The sequence below is a fragment of the Pyrgilauda ruficollis genome, unplaced genomic scaffold, assembly GCF_017590135.1.
Source record: "Pyrgilauda ruficollis isolate IOZ18807 unplaced genomic scaffold, ASM1759013v1 scaffold22, whole genome shotgun sequence".
NCBI lineage: Eukaryota > Metazoa > Chordata > Aves > Passeriformes > Passeridae > Pyrgilauda > Pyrgilauda ruficollis.
The window spans coordinates 5,441,785-5,466,146 of NW_024521428.1; the positions used below are offsets into that span (position 1 = coordinate 5,441,785).

Here is a 24,362-nt window from a genome sequence, read left to right on the forward strand (position 1 = left end):
ACAAGGAATCATCACAGTTGACATAACTAATGTCTTATGTGTATCAGACTCCATCACACAGAGATAAACTGTGCCCAAACTGCTTTTCGTCCAAGCTGGGTGTGCAGAATTGTGTATTCTGATATCCCCTACTGTGAAATTTGGAATATCTGTATCAGATTAGTCATTTTAAAGGGAAATAAATTTCTCTTGCTGGTGTTTTGTTTGATATCCCTCAAATGACACATCTGTAATTTGCAGGTCACAGAGGGATTCCTTCTACACTACTTTCACAGTTCTTGAAGACCCTGTGGAACAACATGAAGTTCTAAAGAAATATAAAGGAAGAATTTAGATCCAATTCTCTTCCTTTCTTTTTTCGCTTTCTTTTCTTCCGTGTTTTCTAGCCACCACTGAGACACAGCACATGGTTCATGAAGAAATCTCAAACAGCCTAAGAAATGGTGAGAACAAGCTCTCGACAAGGTACTATTGTAGTTGACATCTCTGCACTGGCAAGTGCTTACAATTCCCTTTGGGTGTCTCTAATTATAGTGTATTGTTCATTAAAAATGGCAACAAGAGTTCACTGAGCCTGCATTCTTGTGATTAACTGCAATGTTCTCCTAATCTTTTATTGTTATACTTCTGCCTTCATGCAACTGATTATGCTGTACATTTACACCACTCAGAGAGTAACAGGAGGGACACAAAGGGTGAGTTTACATGATGCAATGGAGCCTTGTAGAGCTGTGTCTGAACTAGTGCTGACCCAAGCTGTGTGCCGGCACCGCCCAGAGATGTACGTCACTGGAAATTCTCATCTCGGAGCTATAAGGAAGCCACGTCGAGCACATAAGCCTCAGAAGGATTTGCTACACACTATGAAGAGCTGTGGAATCACAGTTTTTCTGCCTTCTGCTAAGCTCGTGCTGTTTCCAGTTGATGAAAAAATTACAGGCAGCTCAGTGCAGGTGTCTCTCAGGAATACCCTTTCAGTGTTCCTCCCTGTATGTGATGCCTGTATAAATATCAGATACCAGATTTCTGCTAAATCCTTAAGGCTCCTAAACATATCTTTAGAATTACCTATCTCCACTGACTAAGCACTGATGTACATTAAAGGATCTACTGAGCAAAACCCCCATAAAAATCTCTGCAGCTCCCATCATCAGGAGGAACAGAAATTTTGAGTTATCCATGATAACTTGCCTGTAGCAGGATTGTAGCTTGATCCACCTTGAGTTTACATTTGTCATTAAATGATTTCTGAGTTTTCTTTGATGATTGTAGCTAAGGTAGCAAGAAATTTTAGGTGCCTGTTATTGGATATCCCAACCTGAGACAGATGTCAATAAATTGATTTTTGGAGAAATTTCAAAGCAGCTATCTCTGAAAATGAGTTAGTCCCTCAGGTACACTAGAGTGGATGGCTTGGAGAGATGCACACTTTATTGAGTAAAAATCTGGCTGGGTGGCTGGGCTCAGAGGGTGTTGGTAAATGGAGTTACATCCAGCTGGTGGCAGGTCACTAGTGGGGTTCCCCAGGGCTCAGTGTTGGGGCCAGTCCTGTTTAATATCTTTATCCATGATCTGGATGAGGAGATCAAGAGCACACTCAGTCACTTTACAGACAACTCCACTTTGGGTGGGAGTGCTGATTTGCTGGAGGGCAGGGAGGCTCTGCAGAGGCATTTGGACAGGCTGGACCAATGAACTGAGGCCAAAGGTGTGAGGTTCAACAAGGCAAAGTAACAGTCCTGCACTTGGGTCACAAAAACACCATCCAGCACTACAAGCCAGTGTAAGAGTGGCTGGAAAGATATCCAGCCAAAAGGACCTGGAAGTGCTGGTTGGCAGGATTTGAAAATGAGCCAGTGTGTGCCCAGGTGGCCAAGAAGGCCAGTGGCATCTTGGCCTGGATCAGCAATGGTGTGGCCAGCAGGAGCAGGGCAGAGATTGTCCCGCTGTACTCAGCACTGGGGAGACCTCACCTCAAATCCTATGCTTAGTTCTGGGCCCCTCAATTCAAGAGGGACATCAAGGTGCTTGAGCATGTCCAGGGAGGGCAATGGAGTTGGTGAAAGATTTGGAGCACAAGTCTTACAAGGAGCAGCTCTTTAGCCTGGAGAAAAGGAGGCTCAGGTGAGACCTTATCACTCTCTACAACCACCTGAAAGAATCTTGTAGCAAGTTGGAGGTTGGCCTCTTTTTGAAAGTAACAAGCAACAAGACAAAAGGAAATGGCCTCAAGCTGTGTTAAAGGGAGGTTTAGATAAGATATTAGGAAACAGAAAAGTTTCCTAATAAAGGTATTAGGAAACAGAAAAGTTTCCTAATAAAGATATTAGGAAAAGTTTCTTCCCTGAAAGGGTCATTAGGCCTTGGAATGGGCTGCCCAGGGAAGCGGTCACTGTCCCTGGAAGTATTAAAAAATTTGTAGATGTGGTGCTTAGGGATAAGGTTTAGTGGTGGACCTGGCAGAATTAGGGTAATGTTGGACTTGATGACTTTGGAGTCTTTTTACAACTTTAATAAATTTATAATTTTGTTATTCTATGCATGTGCATTAAAAAATGGTGGCACTGACATGCCAGCTCAATTTTTGGGGTATTTTTTCAGAGAAGCCCAGACTTTTGTGTTGTTCGAGGTCTTTCTTAAGTCTTCCTCTTCTATTAGTTTTCTGCTTGCTACACACCTGCTCTGAAACTCTTCTGTTCCTCAGTTTCAAGCTTTTAGTTGCAATTTAATGCTATTTGCACTGCATTATTGCCCGGAGGCCTAAGTCAACATTGGCAAGGCTCCTATTGGCATGTCATGTTAATAACCACTTGCTTTTGTTCTCAGTGAAAGCAATTTGTTCCAACAACTGGGATTATCCTGCTTTTTTTAGTGAGTACACAACTACATTCTAGTACAAATATTAAAGGCCTAGATCCTTAAAAATAGAAAGGTAGGAACCACCAGCATCACTGCATCCAAGCCAGCAGCTGCAGGATCCATGGAGCAGCTGCCTGGTCCAAAATGCTCACCAGACCTGACCCCACCATCACAGACCACTGCTCCTGAGGGCAAATTTACATTTGCTTACTTCTGACTGAGGATTTTGAGCACCCAAGCATCCCCCTGCCAGCTTCAAATATTCAGACTTTTCAGCCAGACAATTGTGGAAATTTTGGCCCACCCTGGCATGTAAATACTGCAGGAAAAAATCATGCAGATAAGGACTTGCAATATACTGCATTGATTAATACACAGTAATGGGAATTAAGGTTGCAGAGAGCATCCTTCTCTGTAAAGTACTTGTTCTTCAGTACATGCAAAACATGTCCCTAATATTACATGCATGTGATGCATGTATTTGGCACTACAAGGATACATCTCTATAGTGTAAGCGTGGCATTTTGACTGTCTGGGAAGTTTCAAAATAAATATCCCCAGACAACTACAAAAAAAATGTTACAGGCAACAAAAAGTAGTATGTTAAAATCTATATTTTTAAAATAACTCTGTGAAATTTTACAGTCATTTGCATTTCAAGTCTGCAATTAGATTAAAAAAAGCCCACAACCGCAGCTGTGACAAATACTGTTATGTGAAAAAAAACCCACGTAAATAATCCTCTTGTCCTTCAGTGGCAGCTCTGATGAGAATTTTAGCATAGCACTCAACAATTGCCTCTTCAACGTTATTTTCATGCTTGATACAGTACAAATGGTAAACCAAAAAGAACTGGCATCCAGACAAGATATGTATTTAATTCTATAAATTGCTCTTGGTATTGCAGATGACCCTTTACAGAGCATCTTCTCAGGCTTTTAGGATGAGCTGTAGAGAATCCCCAGAGCCAGAGAGGCTTTTCCTGGCACACAGGGTGATATGGCATCCCATCAGCTCCATCACTATTCAGAAAAAGGGGAGATGAAGTTTTCTAGGGATGGCCATCCATCAGCTCCCCTGGAGCCAGGAGTACACATCCTCCCAGGAAGTGGAGCATGACACACACTGGACAGCCAGGTGTACAGTGCACTGCTCTGCACTTTGGCTGGCTGTTGCCATTGCCAGTGGTTTTCCCTGGTGTTCATTAAGGGTGACATTTGTGAGCATTTTTTATACCTAGCTGAGTTGGTAAAAGGAGGTGCTAAGCCTCCTTGACACAGCCCTGCCCTGAGCACCTGGCTTCATGTATGGAAAATTACTTCAGTTTTAAACCCCAAAATAATCCAGCATTTAAAGTCTCTTCCTACCAGCATTAATGCTGATGTTGTAACAGAGGTGTGTTAAGTCTGAGTCACAAGACCTCGTGGAGGAAACATGGCATCTTGGAAAACATCCATTGCCTACATCAGAAAGCAAGTGGACACAGCAGGGAAAAGTGAATTACAGACACAAAAGTTGAATAAAAGTAAATTACGAGCTAAGGACTGGGCAGGGGAAGAGACTGATGATTGTTATTGGGAGAGTGTGTTGAAATGACACATGAGAGGACATGATAAGGAGGAATAAAAACAGTAGGAACGGTATATAATAATTTTGTCATTCATGATCCATAAAGAGGGTTATTATTTTTTTTTTCTGCAAGAGATGAAAGACTAAGATGGTGGTCAGGGGAGAAAAGCACACAATGTGACTTAACTGAACTAGTTTCAGCTTAGCAAAAGGAAGGGGAAGAAGAATGTGATTTCTCTCTAGAAATATATCAAGAGTAAATGCCAGATGGAGAAGGGCTATTTGAGCTAGAGGGCAATTTTGGCAAAAGAGCAAAAGGGAGAAAATCAGCCATAAAAACTTTCATCCTGGAGAGCTTTCTACCCATCTGAACAACAAGGGTGTGCATCGGTCTCTCAATTGGTGCCACTGGGGCAACACCTGGGATTTAATGCTAGAGCCTGATGGCTGCATGGAAAAGAATCATTGACTGGACTGCCTGGCTTTGGCAAGGCAGGATGCTCCTCATGTTCAGGTCTTTGGGAAAAGCCAATGAAAATGGAAATGAAGGGAGGATTTGCTGCAGCCTTTTTGTTAGTTAGCAGTTATCAATAAGACTGAGTGTACTGAAAATTTCTACAGTTGGCTTCACCCTCACCCAGCCAGTCCCCTGAAGCTCTTACCTTCATATTTTACAACCACTTTACAATGGAAAAGAATGCATATCTGCGAAGACAGTGCTTCAGAAGTTACTAACACATTTTGTTATTACAGCTGAAGCTACTAGATATGCTTTTCAAAATCCTTTGAGATGCCAGCCAGTACTGAACTCCAAGTAAATGGCACCTAAATAAATATTAGACAGAAATTCTTCCAAAGTTGCTAAATTATTGGCAGCATGAAGGTAGACCTTTCTTGGAGGTTCTCCTTCATTTTGGTTGTTGTGATTTCTCTGTTCTTTAAACCTGTATTAACTCACTCTGAGACTGCTGGACTGGTGTCAGTGGGCAGGAAGCAGCACGAGAGCCAGCCAATGTTTTTAGTTTTGTATATAGGAAAGTTTCTGGCCAAAAGTTCTTCACTTCCCAAATTAGAACTCTCCCATAAATTCAACATGGTTCAACACTCTTAGGTCTCGATAAATGTTTCCTTTCCAACAAAGCATGAAATATGTCTGATTAAACATCAATAATACTTTAAAAATTATATCAACATTTTTATTAATAAAGAATAATTAAAATACCTGTCTGTTGCAGTAGGATGCCAGCCATCTGGAGATGGGGAGAATTTTCTGACCTGCCAGATGTGGTCTGCTTCCATTTTTTGGTGGTGGTTTGGAGGGTTTCTTCATTTAGTTTAGCATTTTGTGGCTAAGGGGAAAGCCTGGGTTTTGTGGACTACAATGGACAAACAAAAACTCAGCCTGGTTGTTTTTCACCTCAACATCAACAATGTAGTTGATTGAACTAAAATCCCAAAAAATCCTATCCATTGTGTCTACTGCAATTCCTGGTTTCAGTCCACTACTGTATTTTGATCTTTCCTGTAGTCATCTTATAGTCTGGAAATTTTTATATCTTGATTTTCATATAGTCAATTAAGATGTAAATTTTTCAGCAGTCTGGTTAATATTAATTTCAGGTGGTATGAAAAGCCTGTTGAAACCTCTGAGAGCTTTTCTTTCAACTATAATGGGCTTTGGATCAGAACTCATAATAGCAGTAATTTGCTTGAATCTATTCTAGCTAATGAGTGATTAGCAGATGCTTTTCCCCCTCTTTACCTAACACTTGATAAACCAGAATCCATGAGGAGCTGTGTACTAAATAATGGTGTGATTTTACAACCCTCAAATTGCTTTAGAAAATAGATTTATAAATCATGCTCATAAAGGCAACGGATATTGACAAATTCTCTGCTATTAAAGAGGTGGCTTGCTGTGCTTTATGTGAGCCTCTCAACAATAAAGTGTTACCTGTCATGGGGTAAAACTAAAAACTATGAGGTCTTTATTGGTGTCTCCTTTCTGTTTTCTTTTATTTGAGGTGATTTACATGTCTTTGGTATTTCAGCTCAAATTTCCTCTTTTTTTAGGATCAAATCCTTGTTTAAACGTTGTTAAACAATTGTTCCTTTGTGCAGGAAGAGAGTTATGCAAAGGAATTGTTGTTATTCTCTAAGTCACCTTTCAATCCAAGCAACCTTTCCAAAACTGAAAGATACCAACTATCAGGATTTGTTCTACTCGACCTTTCTTGATATTTAGGCATCTGGCTTTCCAGCTCAAGCAATCAAGATGATAATTAAACCTACATCTTTGTGAATGTCAAAACTGTCATCTGCATTCAGGATGTTACAGGTCTGCAAGAAATCATGATCAAGAGAAATTTAACATCAGTGAGGTCATTAGCAAATTGTTCCAGCATTGGCTTCACCAAAAACTACCTTGTCAAAGCAAATGAGATACATGGAAGTGTGTTATATTAGCTTCCCATATGGAATACCCAATCAGTGTTGTTATAAAATAAGCATATTCGCCAAATAGAACTGTGAGTAGTATTTTAAATAATGCCCAAGCAGTAGTTGCAGGTAATGGGTATCTTTTAGAGTGTTTCACTTCTGAAATATTGCACTATGTGCAGTTGTATATGTATTTATTACACCGATTAATTACTTTCCTGCAGCAAATGGGCATTGTATTTTTAGAGAAACCAACAAAAATGCTCTGTGCTTCACATTAAAAAATGGAAAATTAAATAGTAATTCAAAAATTAATTAATGATGCAGTAGCCTTTAGCTCAGAATAAGACCGAGTCAGGCCCATTAAGTTCATGCAAAAACATGTCTTGAAATTGTTCCCATTTGCAAATGAAGTCATGTCACAGTTTTCTTACCCCCAAACAATCAGTAGTAATTTTCCAATAGCCAATGTGGTTCTGAGTTTTCAGCCAAAGCTGTGAACCCACACTCAGCTCTAACTGATACCAAAGGGAGGTGACAACTGTTGGTCATGATATGGGATCACTCACATCACAGGATGTCTTCTGTCGTCTGCACTGAAACTGTTTCATCCAAAACATTATAAATATAGGCAAGTGTAGGAATTATTTCCATTTCCCTGGAATTATTTCTCTCTCATGCTCCCTATCACATGCAAAATTCAAGCACAGCAACTCCAGCTGCAGGGCAGCATGCAATGGCACTTCTGTGCACAAGTTTCCTCCACTCAAATCTCTCTTTGCAGATGGTTTTGCAGCTAGTTGAAGAAATGAAGCTAAAAATGTTGGCTTGGAACTCCAAATGCGTGCTTCAAATAGCCAGGATGATAGTATGTATTTTCATTTGTTAAAAATAGGGTCTACAAAGATGGAAGGACTAACTGGATACCTCAGATAAATGTGCCATGTGAGATCGAGTGAATTCAGTCCATGTGTCCTCTCCTGTGACAGGAGAATCGTACAGCTCTGCAGGGCCAAGCAGCACGTCCAGTGTGCAACAGTCCAGGAGCACGGCAAGAAATAGAGAGTGTTGGGAGAATCCATGCCTTGAAGGCACTCACAGAGACATGCCTGGCACCCAAAGCCTTTTCATGACAGGAACTCCCCTCTATCTAAGATGCAGTTAGATGTAGTGCTTTTGTCAGCTCTTCACATCAGAGGCAGATGCCTAAAGCACTTGCCCAAAGAATGCTCTGGGTCATGTTCCAGGATCATTCTCAGCTGAGCTGGAATTTCCATCAAAACTCTCCAGCTGCTCAGCCAAGAAGAAAGACCTTTGAAAACAAGAGGAGCACACGTGCCTGACTCCAGCCTCGCTCTCGGCCAGCTTGCACAGGGAAATTTACTGTCCGCTTGTTCCTGCTCCTGCAGTTGTTTGTGCCTTTCACGTTAAATATCTCCAATGGAAAAAAGATGTACAGATTGTTGCTAGAAATTTAAAATACTTCAGCATTTACCTACATTACTTGTGTTTTGGAATGCAAACTCTTAAGAGTAGCCCTGGGCAGGAAATTTTTTATCAAATTACTTCTGTCCCTGTAGATTAAATGTATAACTTGAAGCAAAATGTGAGCCCGGGTGAACAGAGAGAGGGTCTTAATTGTCTGACAGCCTACAAATTCCTCTTTTTCTAGTATTTTTCAAAGGTTGGGAAAACAGGGTCCCTAGTGGCAGTGCTGGCATTTAAGGAGAAGGTGTGAAGCAGCAGCTCACTGTTAGACTAATTATAGCATCTGATCTGTGAGAGACTTTCTAACAAGCAGAGGATTTAATGGTACAGCTGAGCAAGTCAGCACTTGGCAGCACTGCCTGCAGGTCTGGGCTCTCAGTAGGGGGGTGGTTAACCTAGTGCAGGGAAAATGCAAACTCTGACCTGTGATGTGGATGAGGGATGGAGGAAATGCCCAGGAGAGCACTGCTGGGCAGATTTAAAGTGTTTAGAAAAACTCCCCATGCTCTGTCCCAGGTACCTCCATATAAAAAGCACCAGCATCTGGAGACAAGTGTGCTAACCCTTGAAGGCTAGAACATAACTGAAATATATTTAAATACAATATTAGAATGAATAACTCAAAGATTACCATCATGTATCTCAGCCCTGAATCCACTTGCTGTTTGCCAGTGTACCTTCTGACAGCTGGGGTAACAGCTACTTTATCTCCAGGTTTTTGCAGCAGGAGCAATAACAGCTGAAACTGCTGACCTCAGCTGCTGGTGGTAAACTGGGGGGATAATTCAGAGTTAGCCTAAGGCTCCCTCTGGAGTTACAGGAACGATCAGTGCCTCCAAGGAGGGATTCAGAGACAGAGTCAGAGTCTTTCTGGAGAGCTCAGTGTAGGGAAAACCCAGAGAGGTGCTCTCCCTTTGCCTTGCTGGAGCTATGCCAGTGCAGGGCCACTTTCTGTTTTCTCTTGTAACTGGGGAGAAGAAAACTTGCTAACCTAAATTAGGTTGCAGTGCTGAGACAAAGATATACCACAGTGAATGTTGCAAAGCTAAGGGACATTGTCCAAACAAATATTGTGCTTGCCTAAGCATTACCTTAAGTTCAGTTAATTAGTGATTTAAACTTTGGCTGATTTTAGGGGCAGTTGTTTTTCATTTTTGTACTATTACATATTCTATCCACATAGCTTTAGTTTTCAAGTACAAGTGATGCTGTATGTTGGGAAAACTGTCAAAAGGTTTGATTTTCTGAACATGTATGTCAGAATCCACAAATCAGCTCTCACAAACTATAAGGACCACATAAATTAAACACCCGAGATCTGAAATAATTTTTGTAAAGCTCTGACCCTGTATTTGGAGGAGTTTGAAGGCACTTATGAGAGATTTCTTTGTTCAAAACCAATTCAGAGAAACCTTGAGATTCCCACTGGTTTTAGTTCAATTTTCAGCTACTGTTGTACCTCTTTGAGTGGGTGCCACTTGCTGTTGTGACAGCTGTGACTATAAAACCAACATCTGTGGAAAACCCATCATTTCTGCTAGAACCTGAACTTCTTTGATATAATGAGCAAATACTTAAGCAATTAAATAGTATTTATCCATACATTATCTCCAAAATACACAAAGAAATGCAACTCTTAGGAAATATTCCCTATCACAAAACTAATCTTGCTACAAGGTTAAGCTCTCCTACTCTACAGTGCAAGCTGGACTAGACAGAATAGATCATAGATGTTACTTACAACCTGGGAAGCATTGCTAAAAGTGAGCAGAAACATGCTGAAATAAGAGGGAGCCTTTCTGTTGATTTAAAAGGCCATTACAACTGTGGTGCTGAATATTTTATCTGCTTTTAAAATTGTTACATATATCATTAACTACTATGAGAATTAAGCAAGCATACGACAGCTTGTTCCTGCTTTCCAAATTTTCAAAGTATTTTTTGGTTTTGGGGGAAGGGGTTGTAGCACTAATATCAAGGTGTCTTTAAAACCCCATTTCACAAAATTCTCTGTATCCTGACTCCTCTAAAATAACTTATTTAGCAATAAAATGTTTAATGAACACAGTACTTGATTACTGAAACATATAAATAAACATTGTCTTGTTTTGATATTAAAAACCTCTTTTGTGTCTTGGGTAGAAGCAGGCTTTTTCATACAAAGCACAGAACAAACTTTTTGCTCTTAACTGGCAATGCCACAGCTTGAAGACAGATTGGTTTGCTATTAAGAATCTTGCTAAGTCAATGGATATAGTTTTTCCTTCTTCCTTTATTTACTATGTAAAGCACTAGGAAATATAGTTGTTCAATGCTCCAGAATCTCTTCTTCTATTTGTGTGTTTTTCAGAAAATGCTTCCATATTTGGTCTTTTTCTGTAAAATGTGTAAGACTAATCATTACATGCTATTTAAGATTAAATTTGGTTAAACAGTCATCACACTCCCTCCATTCCCAGAAAAAAACCCAATCAAATAATTTTTAAATCCTTTTTAATAAATTAATATTCATTCATCAATATTTTCATAAAGCATCTCTTCATCATTCCATTTTACTTTTCTTTTTTTCCACTGCAGAAGAATACCGAAAATACATAGCTGTGCCTTAAGCAAAAAGGACTGGGTTTTAGTTTATCTTTACAATGGGATGAAATCAACTTGGAGTTAAACCACCATAATATTTCTACTGTTTGTTGACCCTTTTGGCTATAACAGAAGATAGTTCCAGTTTTCATTTTTTAAAATGCCTTTTACAAACAAATTATATGTAAATGTTATTTATAGTAGTGTTGAGTTACAAAGGAGTTAATTAGCTATGAAATACAATACTCTGGTGTGATTTAATTGAAATTACCGTTTTTAGTCTTAAAGCAATCTATGGTTAAAATAATATACTGCAGCTAGTGCACAGGGTCAAGAGTCAGAAAATGGGAGGTCAAGGCAAACACTGTTCTTATCATGTGGTTGTACATGTGTATTTTTGTGTGTAAGAAGTCGTGCTGGGACTGTAGGAACAGAATTGGCAAAAAAAGGCACAAAAAATGTGTGTGTAAGATGAAGTGTTAACCTTAAGCAAGATTTTTTCCTGGCTTTTTTCAAGTCAAACCAAGACTTGGATCTGTTCAAGGTTAAAGCTGCTTGTGACTAAACCAATGAATGTGAAATCTTTTGAAAAAGCTGAAAAAAAGCCTACTTTTTGCAAGGACAGACAAGATGGGGAGTACAGTTCTCTGAAGGGGGCTGCAGTAACGTGCTGCCCTCCAGCAGTGCAAAGGGTATGAGAGGGACAGAGTCCTCAGAGACTCAGCCCTCTTGCACATGCAGGGCCCCAAAAAATCCACACTGCCTCTTTGCTCTGTACAGGGAGTAATTTTCTGTCTTCTTGGAAATTCTGGTTGAAGCCACTGAAGAACTGATTTCAGTGGGATTTGGAATATACATTTCTATCACAACTAAAAAGTCACTTATTGAAGGTTTCTGCCTGGCCATGTGATTTCTAGGAGGTGGGGCTTGAAGAAAAGGGAGTGCTGTGGTTAAGTCAGGAGGGCAGGACCATTCTCAAATCTGACTTTTTAGGGTAGTTCTTTTAGAGTACTTACAGGACGACTTGCTTGGGGATAATTTCAGTAGGGAAATTTTTCTAAAGCAAAGCCTACCATTTAAAATGTTTATTAAAATCAGATAGTTTTATTTAAACATATTTTGCTATTAAGATAAAAACTTAGGAGAGGTTTTCAACAATTCTATCTAATATGTATTTTGGGAGGGTTTTAATTGTTAGTTTCTTTGATTATAAAGGTGACAATGTGCTCTATAATCCCTTCACAGTTTGGAGAGATATTTGAGAGCTCACAATATGTTGCGCTGTACCAATGGGACTTAATACTGAGGAGCTTTAAAACACCAAGTTTTTCTGCTCCAGCTACACAAGTTCCTTTGAGGCTCTTCATGCTGTGTAGTTGTCTGCAGATACAGTGCTTAAAAACTGCAGCTTCAGCCACTTTGCACCATTGCCAAGGATGCAGCGGGACTGCGGCGCTGATCCTGCCCACGGCAGCAGCCGGGGTTCCGATGAACATTCCCGGCTGGGGATCGCACTGCAGCCGCGCCACAAGGCAATGCGCCCAGCCCATCCATGCTCAAGGAGCAGCCTTGAGGATGGAACTGAAACACCTTTGCACACCAGGCTCATCTACACTGGAATTTCAGTCCAGAGCAGTTTCACAGTTCAGCTGCAAATAGGGATGGGAACACAGCAGCAACCCAAATATCGGTGCTCTACTCACAGGTAAATCAAGTCCTAGCGAGAATAGGGGGCGGCCGCTACAGAGCCAGGGTGGCGTTTTCAGCTTCATTCATATCTGATGCTTTTGCTAAATGCATATCCACACATATTTTTGCCCATAGAAGTCTCCAGCTAGCATTCAAAGCTCTCTGTCAAAAAATCCCATTGATGTCCACAGGAATTTCGCATGCAGAGAAGTGTCAGGGCTAAGCCTGAATTCTATTTTTTTAGATCTATTTATGCTACTGTATTTGTTGTTATTTGAGAATGTACATGATAGAAACACTGTTTACAAAAAATATATCTTCTTTTCTTTAGAAAGATTTAGTTCTGCTAAATAACAAATTAGGTTTACAGATCTGAAATTGGCATACCTCGATGACTACAATTTACTAGAATGAAAAAAGTTGGAATCCCAGGGAGGGAGCGAACTGGGATCAAAACTAAAATGGTCACATTTGCATGAAGGGTATGTTAGAATACAGTTAATGCTGAAACAAAACATACTCTTGTGATCTGTGATGGCAGCACACTACCTTGGTAAGTGTAGGCGTATACTTTCAGTATATAAATAAAATATGAAAATGCTCCATTACTGAATCAAAGTATCAGAAGTGCTCTATTTGCTCAACTCTAGAGAATAAAAAGTTATAACATCACAGAAACAAAAATATGACATAACATGCGGTCACGATAGCAAGCACAGGAAAGAAAAATATTGAGAAAATATACTTATATGCATATTATGCAAATATATTTTACATTAACATACAATGTTATAAGAATGTTAAATAATATGAATGCATGTTTAAAAAAGGCTACAGCTAGGTGATTTCATGTTGAAGTAACAAATAACCTGAGACATCTTCTATGCTTTCACTGGAATAACAATCTTTAAATCTACAGCAGATGTAGAGCATATTGACAGTAGTTGAATTCTCAGCTAAATTACACTAGAAATGTGCTGTTCTTTTTCAAAATGACATGGCAGCTGGAATCAGTCCAAGGGAAGGAAAATGTGCTGTACATTTACAGTACTTACAAAAGATTCATGTCACTGTTGATGGACACTTAAAATGTTTGTTTGAAATATTATAAACCTGTATATGTCTCCAAAGACCTACAACACTCCCATGATCAGTTTGCTTACTGCAGAAGAGAAAGCAAGAGATCATTAAAAACTATGTCCATCCTGGACTGGGAAAATATGTATTATGACATATATAAACCCAAAAAATTTAGCAAAGAAAAATAAATTTGGCTTGATGAAATGGTAGTTGATGGATCTGCAAAATAAATAACTTATTTTAAACTTACCAGTGTAACATTACTGCTTTATGGTTAGTGTGTATGGCAGCATTTACAAAGGATGTTACTAAATACTGACTTTATACATGATTACAGCTGTTCAAAAATTTCTATGACAATCAAAATTTTGTATTGATAATATACAACACTTACTTTCTCAAGGTTTGCTTCTTTGATGACACCTGCCTTTCAATTTAAAAAGTTCCTGTGAAGTGCATTCTATGTTAAAGTGTCCATAACCTCAAAATGAATGTGTTCATGTGTGTGTGCATACATATATTTTTGCTTTGCAGTATGTGCTTTAAAGTACACACAGTTCTTTGCTACATGTATTCACACATACATGAGTATGGTCTACATAGTAAAAGTTCATATATATAATTTTTTATATATAAATATATATATATATAAATATATATATAAACTCTGCAGGCAAGTAATACTTCACTTGTTATAGTTGAAGTCCTTTAAAAAAACTAAGTCACTCAGTTAACATAGTATAGCCAGTAAATTAAATTGAAAAGAGAAAATGTGAATGGAAACACCATTCTTGACCATCTGTCGATGGCATTCACATCTGTTAGATCAGGGATTTTTATTTTCAGTTGCGAAGACCTTCTTCGTAAATGGCCCCTCTTGCTATGGGAGCCTGTTCTTTCTGAGGGACGCCTTCCAAGGCTTTCACGATGTGAGCTTTGCTTTCTGTACTGGATTCCTGAGTTGTCAAAGGATATCGTTGAATTTCGGGCTTCTGTAACGCTGGTGGTGACCTCGTTGCTTGCCACCTCATTGTGAATTTCAAGCGATGTTAGCAGAATGTTTCCATGGGTGTCCACCTGGGGAGAAAAAATAGAAACATAAATTCTTTCAAAAGACTTGACATCGATGAGCAGAATGTGGGTGTATGTAAATCACCAAACCCATACATATCTAGAAAAATAATGTAATTAGTTTTAAGCATGTGATAATCTTAAAAAAGAAATGGCACTATTCATCTGCCTAAAATTAGGCAAGTACTTAAATACTTTTACATCCTGCTTTGTTATTATCATACTACCCCACATCCAGTACACAACCATACTAGGCAAACTCCACCATTTTCTTCTCCCTCTGAACCAGCCACATTTTAGAGGATGCTGTAGTTCAGTGAAACCTCTGCATTGCTGGCAATGGCGCGAGAGAGTAAGGGATGGATCCTCCCCCTGCTACAGTAGGAAATTAAATTTAACTGGCTAGACATTTATTTTCCTAACTGTGATCTAAAATAAGAATTTTAAAAGTGCCTGTGAAGTTTGCTAAAATCACAAGAACAGTTCTTATGTGCTGAACTCTGTATTTTACAATCACAGAGCTTATTTACAACTTATCTCCTGAAGTTTTCCTTCCAAAGTCATTTGCATGGTTTTCCAATCACGGCAATTTTTAACTGCAGGGATTTTCTGTATGAGTGATTGATCTTAAAAACTAATGAAGTTAAGGCATAGAAAAAAAGTGAAGATACAGGACAGACTCTTCCCTTTCACTGCCCTATTCCAGAAGCAGTGACCAGTGTTTAGCACTAAGTGTATTTATCATGCTAACAAAGTCAAAGTCTTGTTAAGAGAAACTTGACAGAGATTTCTGTGTAGATATGTTGGTTTAGTGTTAATAATAATTTGCTTAATTTAATAGCAACTACAACTGCAGCAAGGTCAATGTTTGTGTTAGCAGTAACCATACCCAGTCAAGGACTAGGCATCACGCTGATAGACAAAAAACCAGGTCCCTGCCCAGCCATATCACAGAGACTCCATACAAAAATCCTAAAAACCCCATATATATTTCCAAGTACAGAACAGGGTAATGCCATTTTCAGTAATAAAGAAAAAAGTCCTGATCATTTAGAGTCTTAAAATCTGAGCCAGACTCTCCAGTCCTCCTGAGTGGCAAAAGAGGAGCAGCACAGAGTTGTGTATGGCTCCATCAGTCCAGACACCTTAGGAATTCCCATGAGTGGCACTGAGGAGAAGTTCCAAGGAATGGTGTCTGAATCAGTACTTGATAGTTTCATTGGTGGGGCATCACAACCCACAAGCCCCAGGCCCTACATGCTGAAGGATGTGCAGTCAATACAGGTAATGCAGGGATCAGCTCCAAAATTTTCTGCCAGTTTTGGGGCAAGGAAAATGATGGCTGAAGGTAAAAAAATGCCACGTGCTGGGTGTTTTCAGACAATTAACACACGTGTGACTCTGTTCAAGAGAATTTAGTTCTCTATGTCAGAAATAGGTAGTGAATCATGGAATACAGGGTAATTTCCAGTTTTACATATGCAATTTGTTCATCCATAATTCATCACACAATTAATACATTTCTCTAACCTGCCACATGATGTAGCAGTGTGAACTGTGTAGTAGTTGAACATCTCATTCCAGAAGCATCAGTTTAAAAGTGATTGTAAAAACAGACTATTGTCACAGCCTTCTGAAGTTTGCACAGTCATCTGATACCACGTCCTTTGCAAGCTGTGCGATGGATTAAAAGTATGTGCAGCTATGTTTCTGTCCATACGAATTTAACTTTTTTCATTCTTTTTGAAATCTTGTGAAATGGATATTTCTTTCATCAATTACTGATGCTTCAGCTTATCTCTTCACAGGGAAAACAATTATGATAGTATATCAGTAATGCTTTGCCAAGGTGCTTGCAAATGGGAATGGAAAAAAAAGAATGTAAAATGCTATGAATGATATACAGCCAAGTAGGAAAAAAATTCTAAGGTATCTAACAAATCCTGCTGCTGTAGGCAATGGCACATTATGCTGATGAGTGCCTATAAATAAAAATAAACAACATGAACAAAAATAATGGCATGGAGAAGCCTCAGTGGTGATTAAGAAGAATTTATTTTCTCCATTGCAGAAACCCTTTGGGTAGAAAAGTAAGATCTCAAGGTTTGTAGAAAGGAGTTTTTGCTGTTGAGCAATCTCTGTAACCAGAGAATAAACACAAGTGTATAACTTGTATTATAAACACAAGTTTATAATACTAAACACAATGTATAAATGTATACATGACTGTATGTAATACAGTCATGGATATCATCACTACTTATGGTGGTCTCTGAAAAAACTGATTCAGTTTCTTCTGTTCCCTTTTTTTTTTCCACCAAGAGTCTAAATTATGATCAGGATTTTTTTTTTGTGCAATGTGTAAAATATCTCAACAACCTGTTTTTTCCTTGTGTAGCTTAAAACTAAATCTCTCATTCAGACCCCCATGGCATCAAATGTTATCTTTCCCATCTCCTTCTAGGCTTTAAGAAACATCCTTCAGCTTACTAAAAATGTCATAGCAGAGACATTTTGGTGGGCTTTACACCTAGAGCCCTGCCATCCCCCTGCAGGTCTCTATTCCTTTTCCTTCCAACACCACAAATGTCAACTCTTCTTTCCCTCAGGACTTCCTGATCTCTCCTTATTCTGTCTGCCACCTACATGGACACAGACACCAGCCCATCCTGGGTACTTTGTCCTTCTACACTGAACCTTGACTGTTGCGAGCTGTCAATTGAAAGCCTGTATTATGGAGGGTACACCTATGCATTCAGGCTTCTCCTGATCAAGGAATTAATTTTATTCCTATTATTTCCTTGCATGGCATAGCCTTCTTCACCTTATCTGCCAACTTCACATGCCACCTTAACACGGCTTCTGCCTTTGATGTGCCAACTTTTCATGGTTTGTCACTGCATCTAGAAATCAAACCAGAAAGGCAGTCAAGAAAGTTGCAACTTTGTGTAAATTCTTTTTCTGAAGATACCAGTATGTCCTATGAAGCTGCATGACAGTATACATTTTTCTCAAAATGTCAAATGAAACATATTTGGAAACATAGTTTAGAAATTCATCTCTTTGCTAATGGATCAACAGGCTTGCATGTCAAATATGAGGAAGGAGCAGATGGAGAGAAGAAAGGGTCTGCAGAAGCTAAATCAGCCTCTGGTCCACAGATATTCTTGAGATTTGTTCTCTCAAATTGATTCCTTCAGAGGTTTTGAATAAACCACCTAAGCTGTTGACAACATTAGAGCACTATATGCTAATACTTTGTGACAATCTTAAAGTCTGAATACTTAATGCATGCAGCATGTTAAAAAGTATTTGCACAAAAACATGACTTTGGAATCATTTAAGCAAGGATTTAAATTACTTTGACAAAGGTACACAAGCTCTCTCAATGAATAAAGAAGCAAACCAATAATGGCAGGGTAACCTGTGCAAGTCGCCTCATGATTGCCTGAATATACAGGGAAGGCAGAAGCCTTCATGAATGAACCCGAGTGTTGCTCAGTGGCTCCAGGGAAAATGTTACCCCAGGTATAGATTAAGAAAAGTAGCTGACTGGATTACAGGCAGTCATGGCTATGTATGACAAACAGGGCCAATGTCTTTGATAAAATTTAGTTTTACTCTGTATGAGCCCTAGAATACAATTTATCACCTGGCTCAAAAATGTCACTCTGTGCACTGGAAATTCTCCCCAAAATGCTAATAGCAGGCTTTACTCTCAAATGCTGTTATAAATCAGAGAGGACACTGTGGATTTGGCCAATTTCCCCTCAATTCTTACCATCCTTCACTTCTCTGCCAACCCTGTGCTTCCATTCTTTTTGCAGCCTTCTTTCTCTGCACTTTGGCTCCACTGAAGCTATTCCTTCCCACTGCTCCACTATGGTCTCCATGTTTGGTTCTCACATCTCCTCCCCAACACAAGCAAGGGTTGGTTGTTTCCTTTTGATGAATTTCCAGTAAATTCATCAAAACAGATGAAAACAGCTGAGTACCAAATCATTCATTAATTCTCTGCTTAATCAGCATGGATACAAATATGCAAGACCAGTGTTCTTGTTTCAGAATAAATTTTTATCAAACTCCATCCCTCCCACCTCTGAGTAACTACAGCTCCTGCATCAGGGTGAAGTGACTGGATCTCACATAAGTGCATTTTGAGAAGCAGATTCACCTTTGAAGGTTCACCATTTCTGAACTATACATATTACAGTACAAGTGAAAAATTCAAATACTCCAGCAGCCTAATGTCATTACCCATAAATGACTGTGACTCACCTAACTGAAGCCAGAAAGAGGAGGATTAAGACAACGTTCACAAAGAACCTGCTCCTTGCTCTTGGAGGAACACCATGTCACCAGTGGACTCCACTTGGATTATACGTTTCAGGTCCAAAACTTCAGTGCCCTGTTATATCTGGGAAGTCCAAAATCTACTTCTTAATTCTGCCTAGGATCCAGGCTCATTTAGATGTTAGCTATTCTAGTTTAAAAAACAAAATGCAACAGCTGCTATTAAATATCTTTCTCCAATACTTTTTTTTAAACTTTGACTTTAAAGCCACTTTGGAAGCACTTTACTAGGGCTGGAAAACTACCATAAGCCTTGATTTATTATTAGGTAGAGTCTGAATTGTTTCAAGTTCATTTAGCTCTCTGTTTAATATTCCATAAATTTTAAAGAGTATGTTACAATGAAATCTCTTTTTCCTCATAATTCTTTCAGAGGAAGCATTTTGCTCAAAAATAGGAAGCATTTTGTTCAAACCCCATAGGTATGTTTACTTGTTCATCAATCCCAAATTTTCAAATACCATGTAAACACTTCCCATCATGTGTAGCAATATAAATGCAAATACGGGGTTTAAATAACATAATGAAAAGCTCTGTCTCTGTAGTTAGTCTTGCATTATTTTACATCCAAATTAGTATTTAAGTACATACAGAATCACAGAATATTCTGAGTTGGAAGGGACCCTCAAGGATCATCTGGTCTGACTCCTGATCCTGCACAGCACCATCCCCAAGAGTCACACCATGTGCCTGAGTGTTGTCCAAACATTCCTTGAACTCTGTCGGGCTGGCACTGTGACCACTTCCCTAGGGAGCCTGTTTCAGTGCCCAACCACCCTCTGGGAAGAGAACCTTCTTCTAATATCCAACCTGAACCTCCACTGACACAACTTCAGGCCGTTCCCTTGAGTCCTGTCACTGGTCACCAGAGAGATCAGTGTCTGCCTCTTTACCTTCTTTATTTATGCATAAATGGCTTTCCAAGATGTAGAAAAATATGCAATCAGGCCTTAAGTTTTATCTGTGCTTAAAGCTAAGTACATTGACCACATTATACCTTGGATATTTAAAAATAATTTAAAACTGCAGGCAAAACAAAAATTATAGTTGAGTGTTCTCCCTGAGTCCAAATGTTGATACTTCTCTCACTGCCTTTAAATATATTTATATTAATTAATAAGCATCAAAAAATGGAAGAGGTAATTATGTTATATCAGCTTAGTAGATGAGCCTAGGATAACCAACAGAACTGGGAAGATGGAAAGACCTTGAAAAACAGGGAAAGTATGAAGAAACAAACTAATTAGGAGCTTCCATATTATTTTCACTGTCTATCAAGTAATAATGAAATTTTACAATTAGCCTTGATGTATTTCAATGGAGGAAGAAAAGGAAAAAAATGCATAGTCCTCCTTTACCCTGTATTTCACATTGTCTGGATTATTACAACCTCTGAGATGTCCTATGAATTCCACATACAATCCTTCTTACTGTCTCAGGATTTGCACGATTCATACTTGTGCAAAGTGGCTGCAAAACAAAACTAGTGCGTGCTTGAGTCTCAGTGCACAATGAATGTCCCCACCATGAGCTACTGGATGAGTGTTCTTCCCACAAGAACTGTGCTTATCACCCTTGACAGATATATTTCAAAATTTGGTACCTACTCATCATAGTGGTGATATAAAAATCTCCCACTGTTAAAAAAAGCACTGAAACAAGTATCCAGGAAAGATGAAGATACACAGGAGAAAACTGCCAGTTTTGCTATTCTCGTACTTCCCAATTTAAACTGAGTGATAATTCTTCCACAGAAGTCAAGATATTAATTTTCACAATGAAATCCCACTTATGAGAAGGGTTGCTACAATTAACACAACTGCTAAGTAGATGTAAGTGGCCTGAGCCTCTATTCTCAGCAGTGCCTGGTGGGAAGCTGCTGCCTTGGCCAACAGCGGGGGTTGGAGCCAGGAATCTCCAGAGCTAAAAATACATGCAGACACTGCCTGATGAGAAGGGCCTTTTTACAAAGGGTTATTGCATTATTCTTGTCAGAGGAAGCTCTTCCCACATGTCCAACTGCCATTGGGGGTTTGAAGCTTGAATGAGCTTGTGTGATAATTACCGTCCTGATTGGTACTATGGGGCTGAACTTCTGGTCCCACCAAACTGCAAACATAAATTGCCACAGTTTGAACCAAAAAGCAATGTTTTCAGCAGGGGACTTTAACATATATCACATCAACTGTGTGGATTGGCCCAGAGGGAGCAATGTCCAAAACACATGCTCACCATCTGATTATACAAGTAGCCTGTACCACAAGAGTGAACAACAAGTGACAACAGGATTGCCTTAAAGCTCTCTCACACTGATTTAGCCTTAAATTAGGCTTTATCTGAGCCCTATTTAAAATTAACAACTTATGTAGCAAAACTGAAAGCTTTGAGAGCTACAAATGAAGCCTCAATCTGCCAACACAAACAGGATAAATGGAATTGATTCATAAAAATTGCAATTAATTTTCAAAGGAAACATTTTTAGAGACCACCTATTATTTTCTGACAATTTGTCTACAATCAGAGGACTTTAACTTAAGCATCAATACCATATCAGAAGAAATATTTCATGAAAAATAAAAACAAATTTCTTCCTTGATCCTAGAGCTTGCCCTCACATACAAAGCAGAGTATCCAGGCTTTCAAAAGAGAGTTTTCAATCCCAAATGAGTATGTGTATGAAAATTGGTTATACACCAAAAAAAACCCAGCATCCTGTGCTTGTCTCAGTAACTATGGTTTACTGTGATAGGCTGGAACAATTCAGTGAGGAATACTATTTACAGTGCATTATCTGAAATAAAATGTGATGCAAAAGCAGTCAAAAGAAGAGACAGCTAAGTGTGAAATTTCCTCTGTAGTCAGCCGCTGATCTACAGATGAGTCACTCAGAAAGGATCACTCAGGTTTCATCTCATCACCAGCTCTGAATCTTCTGAAACCTTTTCCAGAGATTGAATTTAGTCAGACATGCTTCAGCCATCATGCCACCTTCAGCAGTGCTGCACAGGAGAATACAGTGCAGAGTTTTTCTCTCCCCACTGCTTTTCTTTGTCACCTCTGCAATGTGAGGACACTGGCTGTGCCAATTCCATCTGCAGGAGCTCTTCTTTGCCTTACACCTGGAGCTGTTGCCTCACTGGTTTCAACACACGGACAGAGCTGGACAGCAAGCCATAATGGGAGCACTGAAGCGAAGTACCTAAAGGCCTGGCACTGGAGAGGCACATCCAGAGCAGCAGCACCAAAATGGAGGTGGCTGTGCCACTTTTGGCTTCTCAAACCCATAAACTCTGACAATGCAAGTGCTTTCATTATGAAAATGACTTACTGAGCATGAAGTTACTGCTTTGCAAAGCAATTATCAAATACAACACCAACATACCCACATCTGTGCATTTTGTAGTCTAGAACATTTATTTTTTTTTTACTAAAAACCTCCCTTGCTCTACAGTCCAATAGGAAAAGCAGAAAAAGCCCTTTTGCTACTCTAAGAGGAGTGTTTTTAACCAAGCCTGCTAGCTTGCACTCTGGATTTCAGTTCTCTGATGTGTAAAAAATAGACTACAATAGTAGTATTATATATAGCTGGTTCTACTGGTTTTCAGGGGCTAATACACGTCTGAGTGGAAACAACGTGCCATTTTCCCACTGCCTTCTCTTGTTCCCTTTGCCTGAGAGAAAGACACTGTCTCAGCATCACTGCCAGTCTTGGGAACCATAAAATATAAGCTTGAACTCAGGGCCTGAGCACCAGGCAACGTATTGAGCTGCCCCTTCTCTGCTAGTGCTGCCTCCCAACACAAGGGATTTCCACCACACCACCAGCCCCTCCTCTGACTAGACCTGATACAGCACTAAGTTGTTCTGTCACTACACCCACAAGTTACAGCACCTGATGTGGACAATAAATTGAACAACGTTTATTTTTTCATTTGGCTCAGTTTGTTTTTTTGATTTGGTTTGTTTTGTTTTCCTAGCGCCCTGAGCTAGTATTCTTAATCAGTGGCAGGGAGCTCATGCACATGGTTCATAAACAAGAAAATTCAATTACTAAAACAAAACAGCAACAGAGCAACCCAAAATAGTAGTCAGAAGTAAACTAATAATAATGCCTTCTTCCAGTTTTATATTTGAATATTTTTCAATCTCCTTTCCAGCACAGCTTACATTTGACAGTCATGAAATAGTGGTGATAAGTACAAAGTGGGCTGCCTGCTTTTGGCATTCTCCCTTTCTTTAAAAATGTCACTCATCCCCAAAACACATGAGATTGGAAGTATTTTCCAGGATTAGAAACCTTCCCTTTCTGAATGGAATTACATTCCATGGAAGACAGAAGCCTCAGCAAAACCACAAAACCATTAATTTCATTGAACTTGCACAAAATAGTCTTCATGTGTCTCTGAGCCTCCCTTACTGTGCAGTAGTGGGGTACACTGCGTGAGCCTGTCCCAGATCATCCAGCACCAGAGTCCCAACTAGAAAGCAAGAAGCAAGTAACTGTGATTTCCATCAGATTCAATGATTTTCAAGAGCCACCAAAGGAGAGATTAGAAGTCAACCACCCTTTACTATCCCTGAAGTGGTCAGAACCAAGGTTGCAGAGCTTTCAGGTACTGTCTTCCATAGAAAGTTATTCTAAAAACTCTTGCATGACTCCAGTCCTGCTGCATCCATGGATATCTGTATACCATGGTAAATGGTGGACATGATCCAGAAGATAAGACATTTTCCTGCTTCACGGCTATAGTATCTTGAAGCCATGAAAACTTTGTCCAAAGTTTATCTGTATTTTCCCTGAGATGTGCATGTTGAAATCCATGGGAACTCTTGCCTGTTCTGATCCATTTCCTATGCTTCACATTTGCCAGTATTTCTCAAATGAGAAATCTGACATCCTATATGCAATGAATCTTCTATCCATGTTTTGTTTCAAAGGAAGATTTCCGATTATCTCTACCTAATGTTTCTGTCTGTGTCTGTTGCATGCTGGCACTGCTTCTCTGAAGGCACTGAATCCAGAAACTGGAAAAAAGCTCTGCTGAATTCTCCAGCTGAGGCCTGGGGACAAAATGTTTTCTACACAGAAAGGGACCATACAGTATTATTTACCCTGTGTTATTTGAACAGCAAATATTCACAGTAAATATGAGTATATGTGATTCTATAATGCATACTGAGTTCCCTTTCACACCTGGGACTCCAAGGGACAAAGTAACACACTCTTCTTT

At 39.3% G+C, this 24,362-nt stretch overlaps 1 protein-coding gene across 2 annotated transcripts in view; it reads right to left on the reverse strand.

The window, feature by feature from the left end:
- Positions 1-13,769: 13,769 nt before the first annotated feature.
- The window catches only part of GABRB3 (gamma-aminobutyric acid type A receptor subunit beta3), a 112,853-nt gene continuing 102,260 nt past the window's right edge, over positions 13,770-24,362 (reverse strand). Inside the window, exons 9-10 of one of the 2 annotated variants that reach the window (XM_041468503.1) lie at positions 19,942-19,947; positions 14,434-14,784 (exon numbers count right to left, since the gene is read on the reverse strand). In XM_041468503.1, coding sequence (XP_041324437.1) covers positions 14,434-14,784; positions 19,942-19,947 — 357 coding nt within the window. Of the gene's footprint in view, positions 14,785-19,941; positions 19,948-24,362 lie in introns of both variants that reach the window. The other variant, XM_041468502.1, reaches the window with a different exon arrangement.